The 17,654-nt window shown below is 44.5% G+C and overlaps 1 protein-coding gene across 1 annotated transcript in view; it reads right to left on the reverse strand.

The window, feature by feature from the left end:
- Positions 1-3,024: 3,024 nt before the first annotated feature.
- LOC142833017 (alpha-fetoprotein-like) overlaps positions 3,025-17,654 on the reverse strand; it is a 41,053-nt gene continuing 26,423 nt past the window's right edge. The window contains exons 12-14 of the mRNA XM_075943993.1: positions 16,524-16,750; positions 11,318-11,450; positions 3,025-3,093 (exon numbers count right to left, since the gene is read on the reverse strand). Coding sequence (XP_075800108.1) covers positions 3,025-3,093; positions 11,318-11,450; positions 16,524-16,750 — 429 coding nt within the window. The remainder of the gene's footprint in view (positions 3,094-11,317; positions 11,451-16,523; positions 16,751-17,654) is intronic.

The following is a 17,654-nucleotide window of genomic DNA, read 5'->3' on the forward strand; positions in this document are numbered from 1 at the left end:
TCCAAAGCCGAAGGGAGAGCGAGTGAGTCCTGAGATTGATAACGGAGTTGTTGCGGTTTCTTGAAAGCCCCCTGGGTCACCTCCTTATGTGTATGAGGTCTGAGCAGCCCATGGGGAAAGCCTTTCAGGTCCCACACTGAGCCTTTCTACCAGAAGCCAGGGGACTCCCCTCCAAATGCAGCTATCTGGATGCTCCATCGATGCTGGATGCTTGTCTCAGAAGAGCATCCTAGGCCTCAGACGAGCCTTCAAAGACCAATTTTTAACAGAATAGCTTGAATGTAACTTCAAAAAGACCCTAAGCCAGAAACCCTGTTAGAACCCCTCCTGGGTTCATGATCTTCAGAAGCTTTGTGACCTAAATGTCTGCTGTGTGTCTAAACGCTGACATTGTTACATAGCCCTAGATTACTAATACAGTTTCTAAGGCCAAATCGTTTTCAGCTATTTTTGCATAATAAAAGACCACAAACTTTGTCAAAATAGTTTTTCCTTGTTTTAGGTGATCCAAATATTTAATTGTCAGTTACATATTAATTAAAATTAAATGCTAGATATCATACTAGGGTTATTAATCATAGACTCTTTGTATTTATCATTGTACTTTTTATACTTCATATCATGTCTTGAACATAGGATGTGCTCAATAAAATGAATAAATGACTCATGAACTAGTTAATCGTCTAAAATATTCTTTTTTTTTCTTTCTGACAGGCTGACCTTGAACTCATGATCCTCCTGCCTCTGCCTCCTTCAGCAAATCCTACCAGTGTGCACCACCACAACCTGTCTAAAATAGTCTTATAAACTCCACTATGCAAGCATCTCTTTGTTCACAAGTCTGATCTGGAGCTAGAAACTTTACTATATTTTTTACTTAACATCAACACCCCCCCTCCAAAAATATATTTCATTAGCTCAGGACTTTGAAATATCCATTGGCCAGCATTACTGTGGAATCTAGCTGCGGGCTATGCTGCTCTGAGAACAGGAGGGCATTCCATTCGAGGCAGCTGGTGAAGGAGACACAGCAGGTGTAAGCACTAGGTTGAAGTATGTACATGGGAAACACCTGGTAGGATGTAATCAGTAAGGCAAAACCCTTCCCTGACATCCGTGTGTTCACCCAATAGCATCTAATACTAGGTAGGCTGAGCCACTGACATCAATATTTGCTCAACAAAACCTGAGATTTCTCAAAACTATTACCGTTTGCCTTTTTCCTTACACGGCTTTATATCTACTTACTGGTGTATTGATCATATAATCTCATGGGGAAATTATTCTTTGAATCCCATTTCACTTATGAGGAAAGTAAGCCTTGAAAAGGCTAGGAAATAGACTAAGGTCTTGCTCAGAAGAAATAGGTGGAAGCCGAACTCATGGCTAGTAGGGCGGATATTAAGAGCTGAGGTCTAGGAGACTGGTTCCTGGACCCTGCTCAGGCGTCAGAATCTAAGGATGCTAAAGTGCGTTGTATAAAATGGAAAATTAGCATGTAACTTCCAGCCTCCCCATGCTTCCTCTCTAGCTCACTTACAACTAGAAATTATTTACTGAGATAATATAGGTAATAATTAATTTATTAGGACAATGTAAATGATAAGTAATTTACTAGGATAATGAGAAGCAAATAAATGATAAATGATAAACAAATAGCTATTATACTATATTGTTTAGGGACTAATGACAAGGAAAGACGCCTGCGCCTGTTTGGTATGGTAATACTGAAGTATCCTTAGTCCACTTTCAGCCTAATTCACAGGAGCGGGATTTGCACAGGGACGCCTGTTAGCTACTTCATTGGACAGCTGTCTGTGAAAGCAATGTGAATAACACATGTAAAGGCTGGTGCTTTGCATAAGAAGTGTTGAGGGAAAGTATCTACTATATTTAAATTAGCACACAACATGGGCATCCCTCCTCCAGGGCAGCCTTATCTTCCACTAAGCCCGACGGCCACACCTATTTTACCTTTGTCTTCCAGCCAGTCAGACTGGCCGAGGCGGTGGCTCAGGGGGCAAAGCGCTTGCTTTGAAAGCAGGAGGGCCTGAGTTCAGATCCCCAGCATGCCTGGAAAGCCAGATGCGATGGTGCACATCTGCAATCCCTGGGCTCCCGTGGCAAGATGGGAAGTGGAGAATCCTGAGACTCTCATGGGCAAGCCAGTCTAGTATGCACTGTGGCAAACAAGCAGACCGTGACAGTCAACCCCTGAGCTTTTTCTACTGCCACACAGCTGCCATGGCATTCCATGTGCCTGCACTCAAACACACACACACAAGGCTAAAAACCCAGTACAGAAACTACAGCCCAAAGGATCGCTCACATTCTCTGAAGCCTTCGCTACTTGGCCAGTGGTTGAAGCCATTCTTGTTGTCTAGTTCTTAGCAAAGCTCTGTCCTTCAGTGACCTTTCCTGGTCTCTGTGACAGTGGGTGGTGTCAAAACAATTCACTTATTTAATAAGCACTAAACTATTACTGTTTGTTTTATTACATAAAAGAATCATAGAAAAACATTTAAAAGCCCAATTATAAGTCCTTCGCATCACTTTCAGTAGAATTTCCACTCAATAATGCTCAAATGAATACAAATATATTAGGATCCATTTGCTGGGAACATCATCATGGCATTACATATAGACTAGGAGCCAGACTCATTCAGGAATGTAATTTCATTAGCATCTTCCCCTCAGTTCATCAACAGTAATTCCCAGAAGTGGTACAGACAGCTCCGTGTTGACCTTTAACTCTGCACTGTGGGGGCCCAGCAGCCAGTTCCCAGCCAGATGTGGCTGCACGTTAAATCGGTTGAAGACTTTGAGTGCTCTTTGAGTTTCTTCTCTGCCACTGCTCTTGAGAGGCAAAACTTGTGATGGTAGAGTTCTGAGGAATCCGTCTGGGAGTCAATATGCCATTTGTTAATGGGAAAGGAAAGATGGTGTGGACTGGCCAGCGTTCTGCTCCAACACTGGGCCGGCGAGCAATCACTTGGTGGACTGTTATCTTCCATGTTGGTGATCCTACATCGGCACACTCTGGGATGAGTCGGCCTCTAAGAGGGACTGGCACTTCCTGATCAATTGGTGTCCCTAGGGAAAAATGAACAGGCATACCTCTGATTGGGAAAGAGAAGTCAAACTACTATGGTCCTGGTCCCTAACCAGAAAAATCTTTGCGCTCCTCTCTTTGTTGGATGCCTGAAGCAGCTCCTTTACGCCCCTTCCTGCAGGTATCAGACTGACCAACAGGCCCCATATCTTAACTAAGACTCAGTTAATCATAACGCCTTTCTCTCTTTCAGGGAATCAGATCCGAAATATTTTCATCTCTTCTCAAGACCATCAGGCTCTTTTGCTGCAGGATAATGCACACATACATGTGCACAATACAAGCAGACAAACTCAAATACACATACACCCACATGCACAAATACACATAGCACACACATATGCATACCTGAGCTGTAGCGCATTCCTTCACCCCTGGTATTCCTTGGGAAGATGCTAAGAGTGCATTAATTCAGACCCTCCTCCTGGCCTCAAACACCATTACACTCTATCAGCCTCTTTTCAGGCTTGCTTTGTCAAACCCCTTGGGACTTTAAGAAACTCCTCCTCCTCCTCTGATAATCTGGAAGTTTTTACATCAAGTTTCATGGAAAACTACTGCATGAACTTAACCCAAGACTGTTGTGGGAACTCCTTCAGCCAATAGCCTTTTAGATACCTGCCCATTTTGGGTGTGGTTGAAGGTACTATAAGCGCAGACAAAAAACATGCATGCTCCCCCATCCCCCCACTGCTGTATTTGGTTCCCAGCGTCCAGTGCACACAGAAGACCGCAGATCTCTACCCTACCATGAGTGTTTTCCCCAAATAAATAAACCTTTGCTATACTCCATTCCAGGCTATTGTGGAACTCTTTAATATGCCTGTATTTTAGTGCCCAACGTGGGACTCGAACCTATGACCCTGAGATTAAGAGTCATCCTCTACCAACTGAGCTAACAAGACCTTATTTGATTGTCATTTCTCAGAAGCTAATAGCAACAGAAGTCTGTTCTGCACCTATCTTTTCTGACATCATTTATCCCTTTGTCCTTGGTAAAATGTAATTGTTACAACAGCCAGCAATATGCAAATAAGACTCTCGCTAAGATAAGGTTGGAGGAAGGCATTCAGGAAAACCATTTTATTTGTTAGTTTGCGGTGTTGTGGATTCAGGAAGCTATACAGCTATGTCCTGAGTCCAGAAAAGCAGTCAAAACATGAAGAAGGCCCTGAAATGGGAACCACATGGCCCGAGATGCAGTCCACACAAGGCCGAGGGAGGCGAGCAGGCACAGGCTGTGTGTGCGTGCTCACCACGGAGTTGGGAAGCTTAAGACAAGAGGATCACTGTGAACTCCAGGTTGGCCTTGGCGGCATAGTGAGTGCCAAGCCAGCCTGAGCTCTGTGATGACACTCTTTCTAAAAATAAATTTAAACATTAAAAAACAATAGCTCCTATGATAGAATGGAGGACAGGAGGGAGAGGGATCTCTTCCTCACCCTGCCAGGATTTCCCGTCCTCGGCCTCTGAAGGACCACTAAGCACACGGACACCAGCATTTATGATGAGCGCCTGTCTCCCCTCTCAGACTCCTTGTGACATGGCTATCTGTCCTTCTTCATTCTGTCCACTCCCACACAGGACAGTTTGATGACTTTTCTCCAAGCATGTTTAGAGGGCAGAGAAGATGGCTCAGTAGGAATGAGCCCTTGCATAAAGTCCTGGCTTTCGATTCCCAGCACTCACGTAAAAGCAGACAGTGGCTGTACAAACCTATGACCCCAGCATGTGTGTGCAGAGACAAGCAGCCAAAGGCAGGAGGATCCCTAGGCCTGGGTGGGCAGCTGTCCCCACCTCAGCTATGAGCTCCGGGTTCAGTGAGAAACACTGTCTCAAAATATAAGGCGGAGTGTACTAGAACACGCAATACTATCCTCCTTTGGCCTCTGCATGTGTGTGCATAGGCTCACATCCATATGTACACACATACCCTCTCCAAAACAAAACTAAAATAGAAATAAACATGTTTCCCATCTGTTCTGGTATCACGGTATAATAACAGTGAAGGACCACCAAAAATAAAATCCTGTCAATGATTTAAAAAATAAAACATCACAATCAACATCAAGACTTGATCATCAATTTGAGTTCGAAATAGAGTAACTGTGAGTGACATTGGCCAGAGTGTGACGGTGGCTCTAGAAGCTCTGAGCAGCAGTGGGAGATGTGGCAGCAGCCAAGGCTGGAGCCACTGAGCCCAGCTGCTCTGTGCTTGTGCAGAGCTGCACCCAGCGGCTCAACCCTCGCCAGCCCAGCCTCTGTGGCTGAGGCTGTTTGGAGCAGGATGCTCTTCACTTAGCCTCACAAGTGCTGGTGTTTATAAGCATCAACCTGACTTCCCAGAGTCCCAAACTTCCCAATGTCCTCTCGATAAGCTTGTTCTCATTTAGGTTAGCCATGGTCTAACCCTATAAGTAACAATGAAAGAATTTCTGCTGGCAGACCGGCAAAGGTATTGTGCAAATATGTGGAGGAAATAACCTTTGAAAAATGCCACGGCCAGCTGGCCCCCAGGAACCTAAGGCAGGAGGTCTACGAGTTCAAGGCCTGTCTGAGGAACTTGGTGAAACCCTGCATAAAAACTTTGAAAAAATAAAAAAGAGGTTGGAAGTGGTAAAGCACTGGCCTATCGTGTGTGAAACCCTAAATTCAATCTCTCTCTCTCTCTCTCTTTCTCTCTCTCTCTCTCTCTCTCTCTCTCTCTCTCTCTCTCTGTGTGTGTGTGTGTGTGTGTGTGTGTGTGACTTTCACCCAGGTACTCATCCTGGAAAAAAAAACACAAATGTTCATCCTGACACATAAGTTTAGAAAATATCGATCAGAAAAACACTGATGATAATTTATGCTGGAGAGGTTGTAGGGTAAAGGGCACATGCCTCTATTGCTGGTGGGAATGCAAGCTGGTACAGCCCCTTTGGATGCCAGTGTGGCGATTTCACAGAAAATTAGGAGACAACCTTCTTCAAGACGCAGCAATCTCACTATTGGGTTTATACCCAAAGGATGCTCAATCGTACCACAAGGGCATGTGCTCAACTATGTTCATAGGAGCATTGTTGGTCATAGATAGAATCTATAAACAACATAAATGCCCCTAGACTGAAGAATAGATAAGGAAAATGTGGTACATTTACACAGTGGAGTACTACACAGCAGAAAAAAGACAGCTTGAAATTTGCTGGTAAATGAATGAATCTAGAAAACATCATATTGAGTGAAGTAACTCAGACCCAGAAAGACAAATATCAAATGTATTCACTAACAAGTGGCTTTTAGACATATAAAAAAAAGCCTACAAATCACAATCTCAGAGAACCTAGACAACAAAGAGGACCCTAAGAGAGATATACATGGATCTAATCTACATGGGAAGTAGAAAAAGACAAGATCTCCTGAGTAAATTGGGAGCATGGGGAGAGGGTTGAAGGGAAGGGGAGAAGAAGAGAGGGGAACAGAGAAAAATATATAGCTCAATTACAAAACAATTAAAAAGAGAAAATACTGATCAGAAAACCTGAAGCAACTGAGGAAGAGCCAGCATGAGATAATAAATACTCCCGCTTGCCCAGGGATGCATGAAGAAAATGCCCACTGAAGCCAGGCAAGAGTAGGGTCTAAGATTAACTCAGTCCAAACTGAAAGACAATGCAACATCCTAGTGCAGAAACTATGGAAGTCAAGCCCTGAGTTACTACAACGGTGTGATAAAAGTAGGTGCTTTATGCTTTGTTTGTGAGCATGGGAAAGGGCAACTACATGCTCTCAGAAAGGATGGGAAATCAGGAAACTATAATTCAGACTCATAAAACTAGATGTGGCATGATTTTGTGCGGTTAATGGCAGACTACCACAGAGCCATGACTTCACTGAATGGCGGCAGCTGTAATGTCTCTTTTGAGAGATAGCAGGGGAGGAATTGCTGACCCTCAGCAGCCTGGCCTGCCACTGTGAATAGGATTTCCAGGAAATGTGCCTTCGGATAGGCTATTTTAGTAGCAGTCTGTTAGCCGAGGGCATACATGTTACGGTTACAAAGCAGGTTCTTTCTTCCAGGCAACGTGGGAGGAATGACTTCCTTCTCTTCCCACCTCTATGATCTCCACCTTTACAACCTGGAAAGGATGCATGGAAGTAAGGAAGTTTAGATGTGTTCATTAGGTTTAGGGGAATCCTTAGATGCTGAGTAAAGTTGAAAAAGCAAAAACTTGAATATAACCAATTACTCCAAGATTATAATCACAAGGGGATGATTTAGAAATGGGGAATTTGCCCTGCTCCTCTTTATTTGTTATAAACCGCAGTATGCATTACTTCATTTTCAAACTTGTGTAATTAATCAAAAGAAACTGGGGCCAATAACTCAATGTGACCTGATCAGTAAATATTCAGCTACTTCTCTTGCTTAACCGGATCGTCGTTTTATCTTCATAATTATATCATGCAGTTGCAGTAACTGACAGTAGACTCACTAAGCTGGGAAGACTCAGCACTTACATAGAGTCTAAACTGCTAACATCGTTGCTTCTTTCTGTATTAACGTGTGTGAAGCCACATCTCAGAGCAAAATTTAACCTTTCTTATTCACTTCACATTCATCAGCAACCACGTTTCACAACAACTCTGCTAACTCTGTTAACTTTGCTCAAGTCTCATATTCAGTGACTTGAGAAACAGCTGGGCAGTAGTTACCCTTCCTCACAGCAGGGTTCACATGATTAGACTTAAGATTCTCTGCCAAGAGAACGTTCTCCTTGTGCCTGCTAACGACTGTAGTCCCGTTGCTTCCTGAACCTTGGACTGTCTAGATTCGACCTGGAGTGCAGGTAGATAGGGAGAGGTTCTACACACTTGGGTGCTTCATCTTCATCACGAAAAATGGGCCAGCTCCCGAACTGTCTCATCTCCTTGTTTTCTTTTCTCACCACTGGCTCTGCCTGGTCTCCTCTTAGAATTTTCTTTGGCTATGGGGTCACATCTTACAGCATATCTTCTGTCCTGTCTAAAAGTTCTTTCCCCTCTCACGGCCCAGATTAAAAACAGCAGGTCTCAAGCTCTCCCACTTTCTCCTTATGCTGGCAGAACAGGTTTACCTAACTGATGGTCACAGTCTCAGCAAACAAAGGAAATGCCTCCAGGTGTTGGCGGCAGTCAGCTCTCACAACCTCCCCAGGGAGCCGTGCCGAACCCTCTCCTGGAATCTCATCTCCAAGAAGACCAGGACATCCCAACATTCTATTTATTCTTTGTCGCTAGTCAAACCCAGAATCCATCTACCAAGCCAGAGGTATAAACTTCTAAAGAAAAGGCTTCAAAATATTCTCATCGTTGATTTCTACCTTTTTAAACCAAGTCTCTTTGTGCATTTCAAGGTTTGTTTAAAACATTTTCTAGTCTTAAATAATCATTTTAATATTCTCCCAATTCTCTCATTTTCTTTCCAGTGTTGTTTTCCAGTGGCTTCTTTATTTCTATGGTTACCCATGGTTCTGCCTTCTCACCCAAAGCCAGACCTATGGAAACCTTGGGAGAGGTAGAGGGTAAATGTCCATCTTATGAAGATGGCTTTACTTTTTGTAAAAGCCATACACATTTAAATTTGAATTTTTATCTTTTCCCAAGCTTAGAATGGCTGTGCAATCCCGACAGTTTGCACTCAGCCACCCAAGGCAGGAGAACAGTGTCGCTAAACTCTGCTGTGTGGCACTCGTATTAAATGAATGTTTAACTTTTATTCCAACTTAGAGCGGATCCATCAGGACAGAACCTCATTGTTGAGAGGGATCTGTTAGATGACTTGCTGGAGGCATAAAGTTCAGAGAAATAGCAGAAGGAAGCCACTGTGAGTAATTAAAGCCATAAAGAAGGTTATTATCTTTGAAAATACTTCAGAGAGCATTGCTAAATGTAGCCCCAGCCCTGGCCAGCCCCAGCCTGCCTTGCTCGAAGTAGAGGGGCCTGTTTTTTTTAATGACTTAGTCACATGCCCCTGTACAAACCCTATTACCTAGCATATCTACCTCCCAGTCAAGTTCGCAGACAAGCTGTCCCTCCCCGCTCTCCTGCATGGACTCCTCCTCGCTGAGACTTTCCGCGAATTTGTGGAGTCACGTCCTATGGCATGCTAGGCAGCTTAAGTTGCACAACTTTACAGTCCTGTGAAAAATCACATCCATAACTAAATACAGTGACACTAATTATAGAAAAATGGTCTCCTGATAATGAGTTTAGCGTGTGTGTGTGTGTGTGTGTGTGTGTAACATGTGTGTGGGTTTAGCATGGGTGTGAGAGTTTAGCGTGTGTGTGTGTGTGTGTGCGTGTGTGTGAATGTGTGTGCATGCACCTGAACATACTCTGGCCCCATCTTTCCTCTTGTGTTCCTCACCCACTGTGTTCATGAAGTTCTGTCCATGCAGGAAATGAAATCCTCAGCTCATGCTCTCAAACAACAGGAAGGGGTTCTTCCTGATTGTGCCCCAGAAATTCCTAGGGAGCAAATGACCCAGGACCCAGGACCCAGGACCCAGGACCCAGGACCCAGGAATGAGGTTAGTTCTGTAAATCTCTCCGGGACAATTTCCACAAAGCTCTACCTACAGCTCTACCTGCCTTTCCAGTAATAACAACAGAGAAGGTGATTGGTTCGAGAAACCCTAGGGTCATCAAGGAGGATACATGGGAGCCTGTCCGTATGAATGACCTCAAGGAAATTAAACCGGCTGTCATGACTTTTGGGATGCAAGCCTCTTTTGTTAAAGAGATGCTAAGATCTTGGGTCACGACAAGCAGAGCAACCCCCTCGGACTGGCTCCAGCTTGAGAGTGGGGTGCAATTGAAATGGAAATGCTTATTCAGGCAAGAGGCTAGACTCTTAGAACAGCAGGAAAAAGCGAAGGGAATTGACATTTCCCTAGATAAAATTCTAGGTGAAGGGCTCTTTTCCGACCCTCAGGAACAAGCTAATTTGGATGAAAACACACTCTCTATGTGTACTACAGCAGCCTTAAGGGCTTGGGACAGGGTACAAGACCCAGGACAGAGAATGGAATCATTTGTCAGAGTTAAACAGGGTCAGAGAGAACCCTTTAGTGACTTTACAAAGATTAACTAAGGCTGTACAAATAGGGATATCTGACCCAGAAGCAAGACGTATAATGATTGAGTCTTTGGCTTATGAAAATGCAAATGTGGAATGCAAAAGGATTTTGGGGCCTTTAAAGCTCAGATCAGTGCCCTTGGAAGAATGGGTCTTGCATACACTCAATGTTGATACATTTGATTATGTCCCTGGGTCCCTGGGTCCCACCCATCTGCCAGATTTCATTCCTTTGGGTGCCCTTTGGCTACGTGCTTGAGTCGGGGGCAAAATAGCCCCACATTGGGCGCCAAGCAAAAACCTCACAATTTTCTCTTACAGATGTTTAAACTTGTTTTTTTTTTAATTTCCAATTTTTAAATGACTCTACCGCTAGACTAGGCCTTCAATCCCTCCTCCCACTCCTGCCTGTAAGCATCCCCTCCCCTCTGGCACCATAGGTGTTGTGTCTAATTCTCCTATCTTTGTCTCAGTCTTCTAAACATACATAACTATTAAGACACCCAGAGACAGAGACAGAGGAGCACGGGACAGAAATCTCAAGGTCCAAATCAGGAGCAGAAGGAGACGGAGCACGAGCAAGGAACTCAGGACCGCGAGGGGTGCACCCACACACTGAGACAATGGGGATGTTCTATCGGGAACTCACCAAGGCCAGCTGGCCTGGGTCTGAAAAAGCATGGGACAAATCCGGACTAGCTGAACATAGAGGACAATGAGGAATACTGAGAACTCAAGAACAATCGCAGTGGGTTTTTGATCCTACTGCATGTACTGGCTTTGGGGGAGCCTAGGCAGTTTGGATGCTCACCTTAGGAGACCTGGATAGAGGTGGGCGGTCCTTGGGCTTCCCACAGGTCAGGGAACCCTTATTGCTCTTAGAGCAGATGAGGGAGGGTGACTTGATTGGGGGAGGGGGAGGGAAATGGGAGGCGGTTGCGGGGAGGAGGCAGAAATCCTTAATAAATAAATAAATTAAAAAAAAAAAAAGACACCCAGAGCCCAGGCATAGCATGGTCAGTCACTCCTACACATCTAGTCCTCGAGCAGAGGGTTTCCCTTGCAGCAACACTCAGCATCTTCCGTTGTTTACTCAAGAGACGTGATACCTCTTCCTGAAAGCACAGTTCCCGCTCTTCTGCGTGGCAGCACATCGCCACCAGCTCCGTGAACTCCGCGCCAACGGCCTGGAATGCATCCTCTGCCGCTTGTGGCCTCTGCTTCACGAGGTTACTGAGGAGCCTAAAGCAGAAATAAGGGGGGTTGGATGGGAGGTTAGCACCTGAGTTGGCAAGGCCAGGCTGTCTTACTGGCTTAGATCCACGTACCATCCTTGCCTGCCCTATGCTCTCATGCTCCCATGCTCTTCAGTTAAAGATACTGAAAAGGGACATGATGGTCTCATAGTATACACAATGTGCACCTCTAGCTTCATCTTTCATAAGCATTTTTCCACCATTCTACCTTCTTAACATAAAGGCCACATGACTTCAGTGATGGTTACGTAATTCTTGCTAAGGTGAGCAGCTTTGTTTGCTGTCATTCTCTTGCACATGAATGAAATGCAGGGCCTTAGGGTTTCCGGTTTCACTGTGCATTCTGAGCACCTAACTTCCACATGAACATTACCAGTCTGATGTGGTGGAAGCCGAGAGCCTTCTGCATGTACTTAATGACAAGACCTGTAAGTGAGTCTGAAGATTCAGTGGCTTGCCTGGCATCTCGGAATTCCCTCAGGGATGACTCTTTCACAGCTAGCAAGAGAGTTTCAGCCACCATGTTTTCCTTCCCTTCCTGCCTCTCTTCCTCCCCTCCCCTTCCTTTCTGTTCTGCTTTAGGACAAGAGAAATTTAACCACTAGGGAAATGAGAAAGAAGAATAAGTAACAGGAGGCTGGGAATGTGACTCAGCTGGAAGAGAGTTTGCTGCAAAACACGAGAATCTAAGTTTGGGTCTCAGCATCCACCTAAAAAGCCAGTCTGGCCCCCGTCGCTTGCTTGTCATTGCCGTGCCTCGGATAATTGCCCGTAAATTTAGTTATGATATTCAGTGTTATTTCTATTTTCATCAGAAAGTATCCTTCCTTTTGCATTTGCAACAGTGGTCTCAGATTCTTTGGGCAGATCTCACAAATCTGTAGGATGAGCCTCCATCCTAGAAGTCATTTCTACCTAGTGAGAGAGAGAGACTGGGTCCATGGAAGCAGGGAGAACTCTGTAGTTGCTTGCTGGGTCTTCATTAGACTCCGTTCCAAATCATACAGGGATAAGTGCAACTAGCTCATTGAAAAAGTACCGAGAGGGTGTTTTTCTCTGAAGTCCTGCAAACCATTAAGGCACGGCTGTGCCATGGCGGCACCCCTGAAAGCATGTCATTCTGGGAGGAGGAGAGAGGGACAACAGCTTGGCAGGTGATGGAGGTGGTGACGTGGGGGCCCCTCCCAGTGAGTCCGGAGCAGTGCTATGGTTACATGCCTGGAGAGCTTGGGGAACTCTCAGAGTAGCAGACTGCCTCATGAACTCCCTCCTGAGGACTGCAGACGATCGCGGGCACAGAAATGCTACAGCAGCAGGCTGGAGCAGGAGCCAGCAGGCCCTGCATTATTAATCAAATAGGACCCAAAGGCTGGTGGGCAGGAAGCAATCTGCGGAAGTGGGCACCCACCCTACGAATACGACATCTTGTACTCCTGTGCCGCACATGGATTTATAGTATGTGTCTCTACCCTGTGGGCTTGAGTGACAGAATTTTCTTTTCTATTTGTCTGTATTTTATAAACGATCACAGTTGCATTTATTCTCAAACAAATCAATGTTTTATAAAAGTCAGAATATACAATTTTTCTAGCCAGCAGTTCTATAAATATTTAGTCTTTATTCTTTATTAGACCTGATCTGAAACCCTCTTACAAGCGCTGCATGCTTCTCTCTCCATGACAACTATGTACACATAGTTTGGGTGTCGAACCCAATCAGTTTATGCCGCCTTTGAATACTAATTATCAGATTATAGCAAACTGATTATTCAGAGAAATACAGACTTCTTCCCACTGCAGTTTGCTGTGTTTTCTCTCAAAATATGTTTTCCTATTGAAATAGAATCGCACTGGGAAACTGCAAAGGGACTAGTTTAACTCGGGTCCCAGGCCACAGACATTAACCATCACGGAGAAGATCAAATCATGAACCTTGGCAACCTGCACCATGTGACTTCCCTGTGTGTAAACATCTGTTTGCAGTTCCTCTGTCTAGTCTGGGCCATTAACATCCCAAAGTAATGGAAGGAGACAGGAATAGATGGCATACTAAAAGACTGAGTAGAGAACCTACTGGAGCGTCTAGCACATTGAAAATACTCGATAAGTGAGTCTCAAAAGAAATATCAATCTGTGATGGTAGTGCTGGTGATGATGGTAGGATCACTTCACCCATTTTGAATTATGTTTCTTCAACTAGGGTCTCCTTTTCTAAGACGTGCACGCTCACACACACACACACACACACACACACACACACACACACACACGACTCCCTCTTCAGGGCTCTCCTATGCCTTCACTTACTAGCAAATCATCAGGGAGTGTCTTGGCTAGTCCTAAGAAGTCTTCAGTTGTAATGAAGCTCCCTCACAAGCACTCCCCTCTCTCTTCTCACTCCCAACTGCGAGTTCCCAAACACCTCCCAAACAAAAGCTCTAGTCTGGTCTCTGGAAATATCCCAGCACTCGGCTTTCTTTCTGCCAGCCCTTCAGCCAAGTTTTTGGGTGCAGTTCTCGGAATGGCCAGTAGAGAGAGGATGAGCACACGGGTTGAGTTCGGTAGTTCTCCCTGTAACAAGGAGAAAAGGCCCTGTGCCTGCTGTGCCTGGGCGGGAACATCCGGGAGTCCTGATACTCTGGCCACTTCGAACCCCAAAGCTGCCGTTTCTTTACCAGGGATGGGGATGGGAGGGCTGTAGGGCAGTGCTGCCTCGCTGCAGGCTCACCCCATCACGGTCACACGGGGGTGCGGGGGTGGGCCTTTTGGGGTCGTTTAACCTTCCCTGTCCCTACCTCTCCACAGCCCCAATCTCCACCTGGCTGCCTCTAGTCCTCTAGTATTTTCCATACTTCAGTTTCTAGTTTACCTTTTAAATTTTTATCCAGTTAGGAAGAAGACGAGTTGGGAGCGTGGGGTGCCAGGGGGAAGGAGGACAGGTTGAAAGGGAGAAGGGAGGAAGAAAGGGAAGTGGGGAAAATGTATAGCTCAGTAAGAGCAATAAAAAAAAATACGTCCGGTTTAACCCTTATTACTACCAATTTGTTTCCAAGTTTTTGTTTCTACAGTATTAGTGGTCCTATCATTTCATTTAAAACAAATGATTGTTTATATACTATTTAAAATTAACATTCAAATTATAATTTCTTATATTCTCACATCATCAAGCCTGGGCTAATTGTGCTAACTTACAGTAGCCTTTAGTGGAAAGATCCACTATTTAGTGTTTGATGTTTAGGTAAATACTATAGGCGTAGACACATTTCCATGGCCAAATGTAAGTTTGCAAGGCAATGGTCATCGTTGTTCTCATCGTTCCCTGGAGGTCAACTACAGATTAAGTTATTATATTTAAGATTAAAATAAAATAACTCTGTCTCATTTTCACTTAACCATCAGGTAATAAGAATATGTTCATTCTTATTATTGGAGGGAGGAAAAGGAGTAAAATGACGTAATTATGTTATAATCTCAAAAATAAAATTATTTATATATATATAAATAATATATATAATATATATTATATATATATATATATAAATGTGTCCATAACACAGAGTGCCTGTGAAGTATTTTTCACTGTAGTCTCAGAAGTAGAACTGTGAGGGGAACTGGCAAGCAAACAGACTTCTATAATGAAAGGAGGGGTTTTTTAATAATTAAACACTTCTAATGATGGAACAGGCAGCAGTAACTACGAACAGCTATGAAGAAACTACAAAGTGTGTTTTGGAAGGCGTTCCTAAATTTGGTGTTGGGAGGACTTGCCACTCCTCCAATGGTGCTTTGACTTCACGTTTTCATAGAAAATGGCTTTGGAATGCTTATGTGCTATATTGGAGCATCTAGGGTCAGCTTGTCTCCTTGTATTATAGTAAGTCACTGCAAAGCTTCGTCTGGTGCAAAGAACTGCATTTCAAGAGAAAAAGGAAGGGCAGGGGATGTAGCTCAGTGGGGTAGTGCTTTCTTAGCTAGCATGGAATTCAGAGTTTGGTCACCAGCAGGGTATACCTCTAATCTCCACACTCCAGGGGTAGAGAAGGAACACAGATTCAAGATCATCCTTGGCCACATAGTGAGTCGAGGCCAGCCTGGACTATGTGAGACCACCCCCCCCCCCAAGAAGGAAAGAAATCAAGGATTTGAAGACTTACACTCTCATCGATACTGCCTTTCTACCAGCTGCACCGGTCCCCCACCTACTACCATCAAAAACCTGCTCTTATGAACTAAGGCTCCTAACAGCCCCTGAAGATTGCACAAATGAATATAAGGACATGAGGTAATATTCCCCGTTCGGATGGAGCAGTCCAAAGGACTTTCTCAACATAAGAGTCCTGTGAAATCCTGGTAAGTTCTGCTGTCTAAATGAGTCCTTTTAAACTTTTAATTAATTAGTGTGCTTGTGTGTGTGTGTGTGTCTGTGTGTGTATGTGAGTGTGTGTGTGTGTGTGTGTGTGTGAAGTGCACATGAGCACAGAAGAGGGTATCAGATCCCTTGTCGTTGTAATTACAGGTAGCTATGTCTGACATCCTCCTGACATGGATTGCTGTGAACAAAACCCAGGTCTTCTGCAAGTACAGTGTGCATCTTAACCACTGGGCCATCTCTGAAGCCCCCTCACTGATTCTTAAGAGCAAACCGAACAGATCACTTTATCGCAAGATTTTCCTGACTTCCACTTCCGGTGTAGAGTGTCACTTTCTCAGAAGAAAAAGGAAATACATCACTCCCAAACTTCTTCCACAGAATGCTTCCTGCATGGAACACCGTATCAGACTAATGCCTGGACGTCAACATTTTGGAGAAATTATATTAATGTATCCTCTGCCAATATTTCTTTTTTTAAATTTGCTTTATTCTCATTAACTGACCAAGCAGGAACTGCAACACAGTAGCTATACTGACTAATTTGCCTAGTCGATTTAATTCCATCTGAGTTCCAACAGAACATTTAGTTGCTGTATTCATTATGCAGAAGCCATAGCAGTAGCTGCCTTAAATTTCCCCCAATCAGCCCCCTTGTTGGTTGCAAACACCAAAATGAACACAGGCTTACTTTTGCTTTTCAGTTTGGAGCTCGTCCTCCTGTACTCGGCACAAGTCCTCTTTAAGGCTGATGATTTGGTCACAAGACAAAGGTGGAGGAATGTAAGTTCCGTCAACTCGCAGGTCATCAAAGCAGGGCTTTCTGAAGGCATAGGAGTCGTCGCAGCAGCGGCCCACTCCAGCGTTGACATGCTTGGCGTCATGTCGTCGGCACAGAGCTCCAAGGATCAGCTTGGCCTTTTCCAGGGGAGAGTTAAAATGAGAGCGGTGAGGTCAGGTTGTGGTCCTTTAGCCACAGACAATGAGATTCTATTTGCGCATGCCCGGGTTGGATGCGCACGCCCTAGCACCACCTGGATTCACTTTGCGGGGGAAACAGAAGGTTGTCAGCGTGGACTGAGCCACAGTTTGTGCTTCGTCTCGTGTCACAGTCATCTCTATCATCTGATAGACCAGCTTTAGCATGAGATTACTGCTTCTTAGTCCCACCCAACCCACCAATTCAGCGTCAAGCAGCAAGCCCACCCTACGGCCTGTGTGACTTTATGTGCAGCTGCCGTTGGGACTGCTCAACAAGCTCCAATCCAGTGTCTTCCAACATCGTGTAACTGACAGCTGCAACTGACTGCAGAGCTAACACACGGCAGGTCCTCCATGGGTGTTCAAAGGCATGAGCGCGGAGTCTGGTCCCGTCTGCGTTATCTCCCTCATTTTCTTGACCTCTTCTAGAATGTCTCCTTACCTTGCTTGAGCTCCGATGCCCACAGCACAAGTACTCACTGTAACACTGTCTGGAAACTCTGTCTGTGTGACCCTCTGAGTACCCTAGCCACCCAAGTGCCCTGTCACTCATGTTTGTGAGGATGAAGTTATCCAAACCACTCAACACAAATGTTGAATTATGAATTTGTCCATTTTAGAAGTAACAAGGCAACTTCCCCAAAGCAAAGTTCTAGGAACATACAAATCTAATCCGATGAACTCCCCAAGAAAAACATGATTCCATAACAAAAAATTAAAGTTAAAATGAAGGAAGTGCTAGATATTAACTTTGGATTTTTAATTCAAATAACTATGCTTTATTAGAAGAAAGGTTATAGTGAGTTAGCATAAAGAATACAATCTACTGTGAGTATAGGAC

This window comes from Microtus pennsylvanicus, chromosome 12, assembly GCF_037038515.1.
Source record: "Microtus pennsylvanicus isolate mMicPen1 chromosome 12, mMicPen1.hap1, whole genome shotgun sequence".
Classification (NCBI taxonomy): Eukaryota; Metazoa; Chordata; class Mammalia; order Rodentia; family Cricetidae; genus Microtus; species Microtus pennsylvanicus.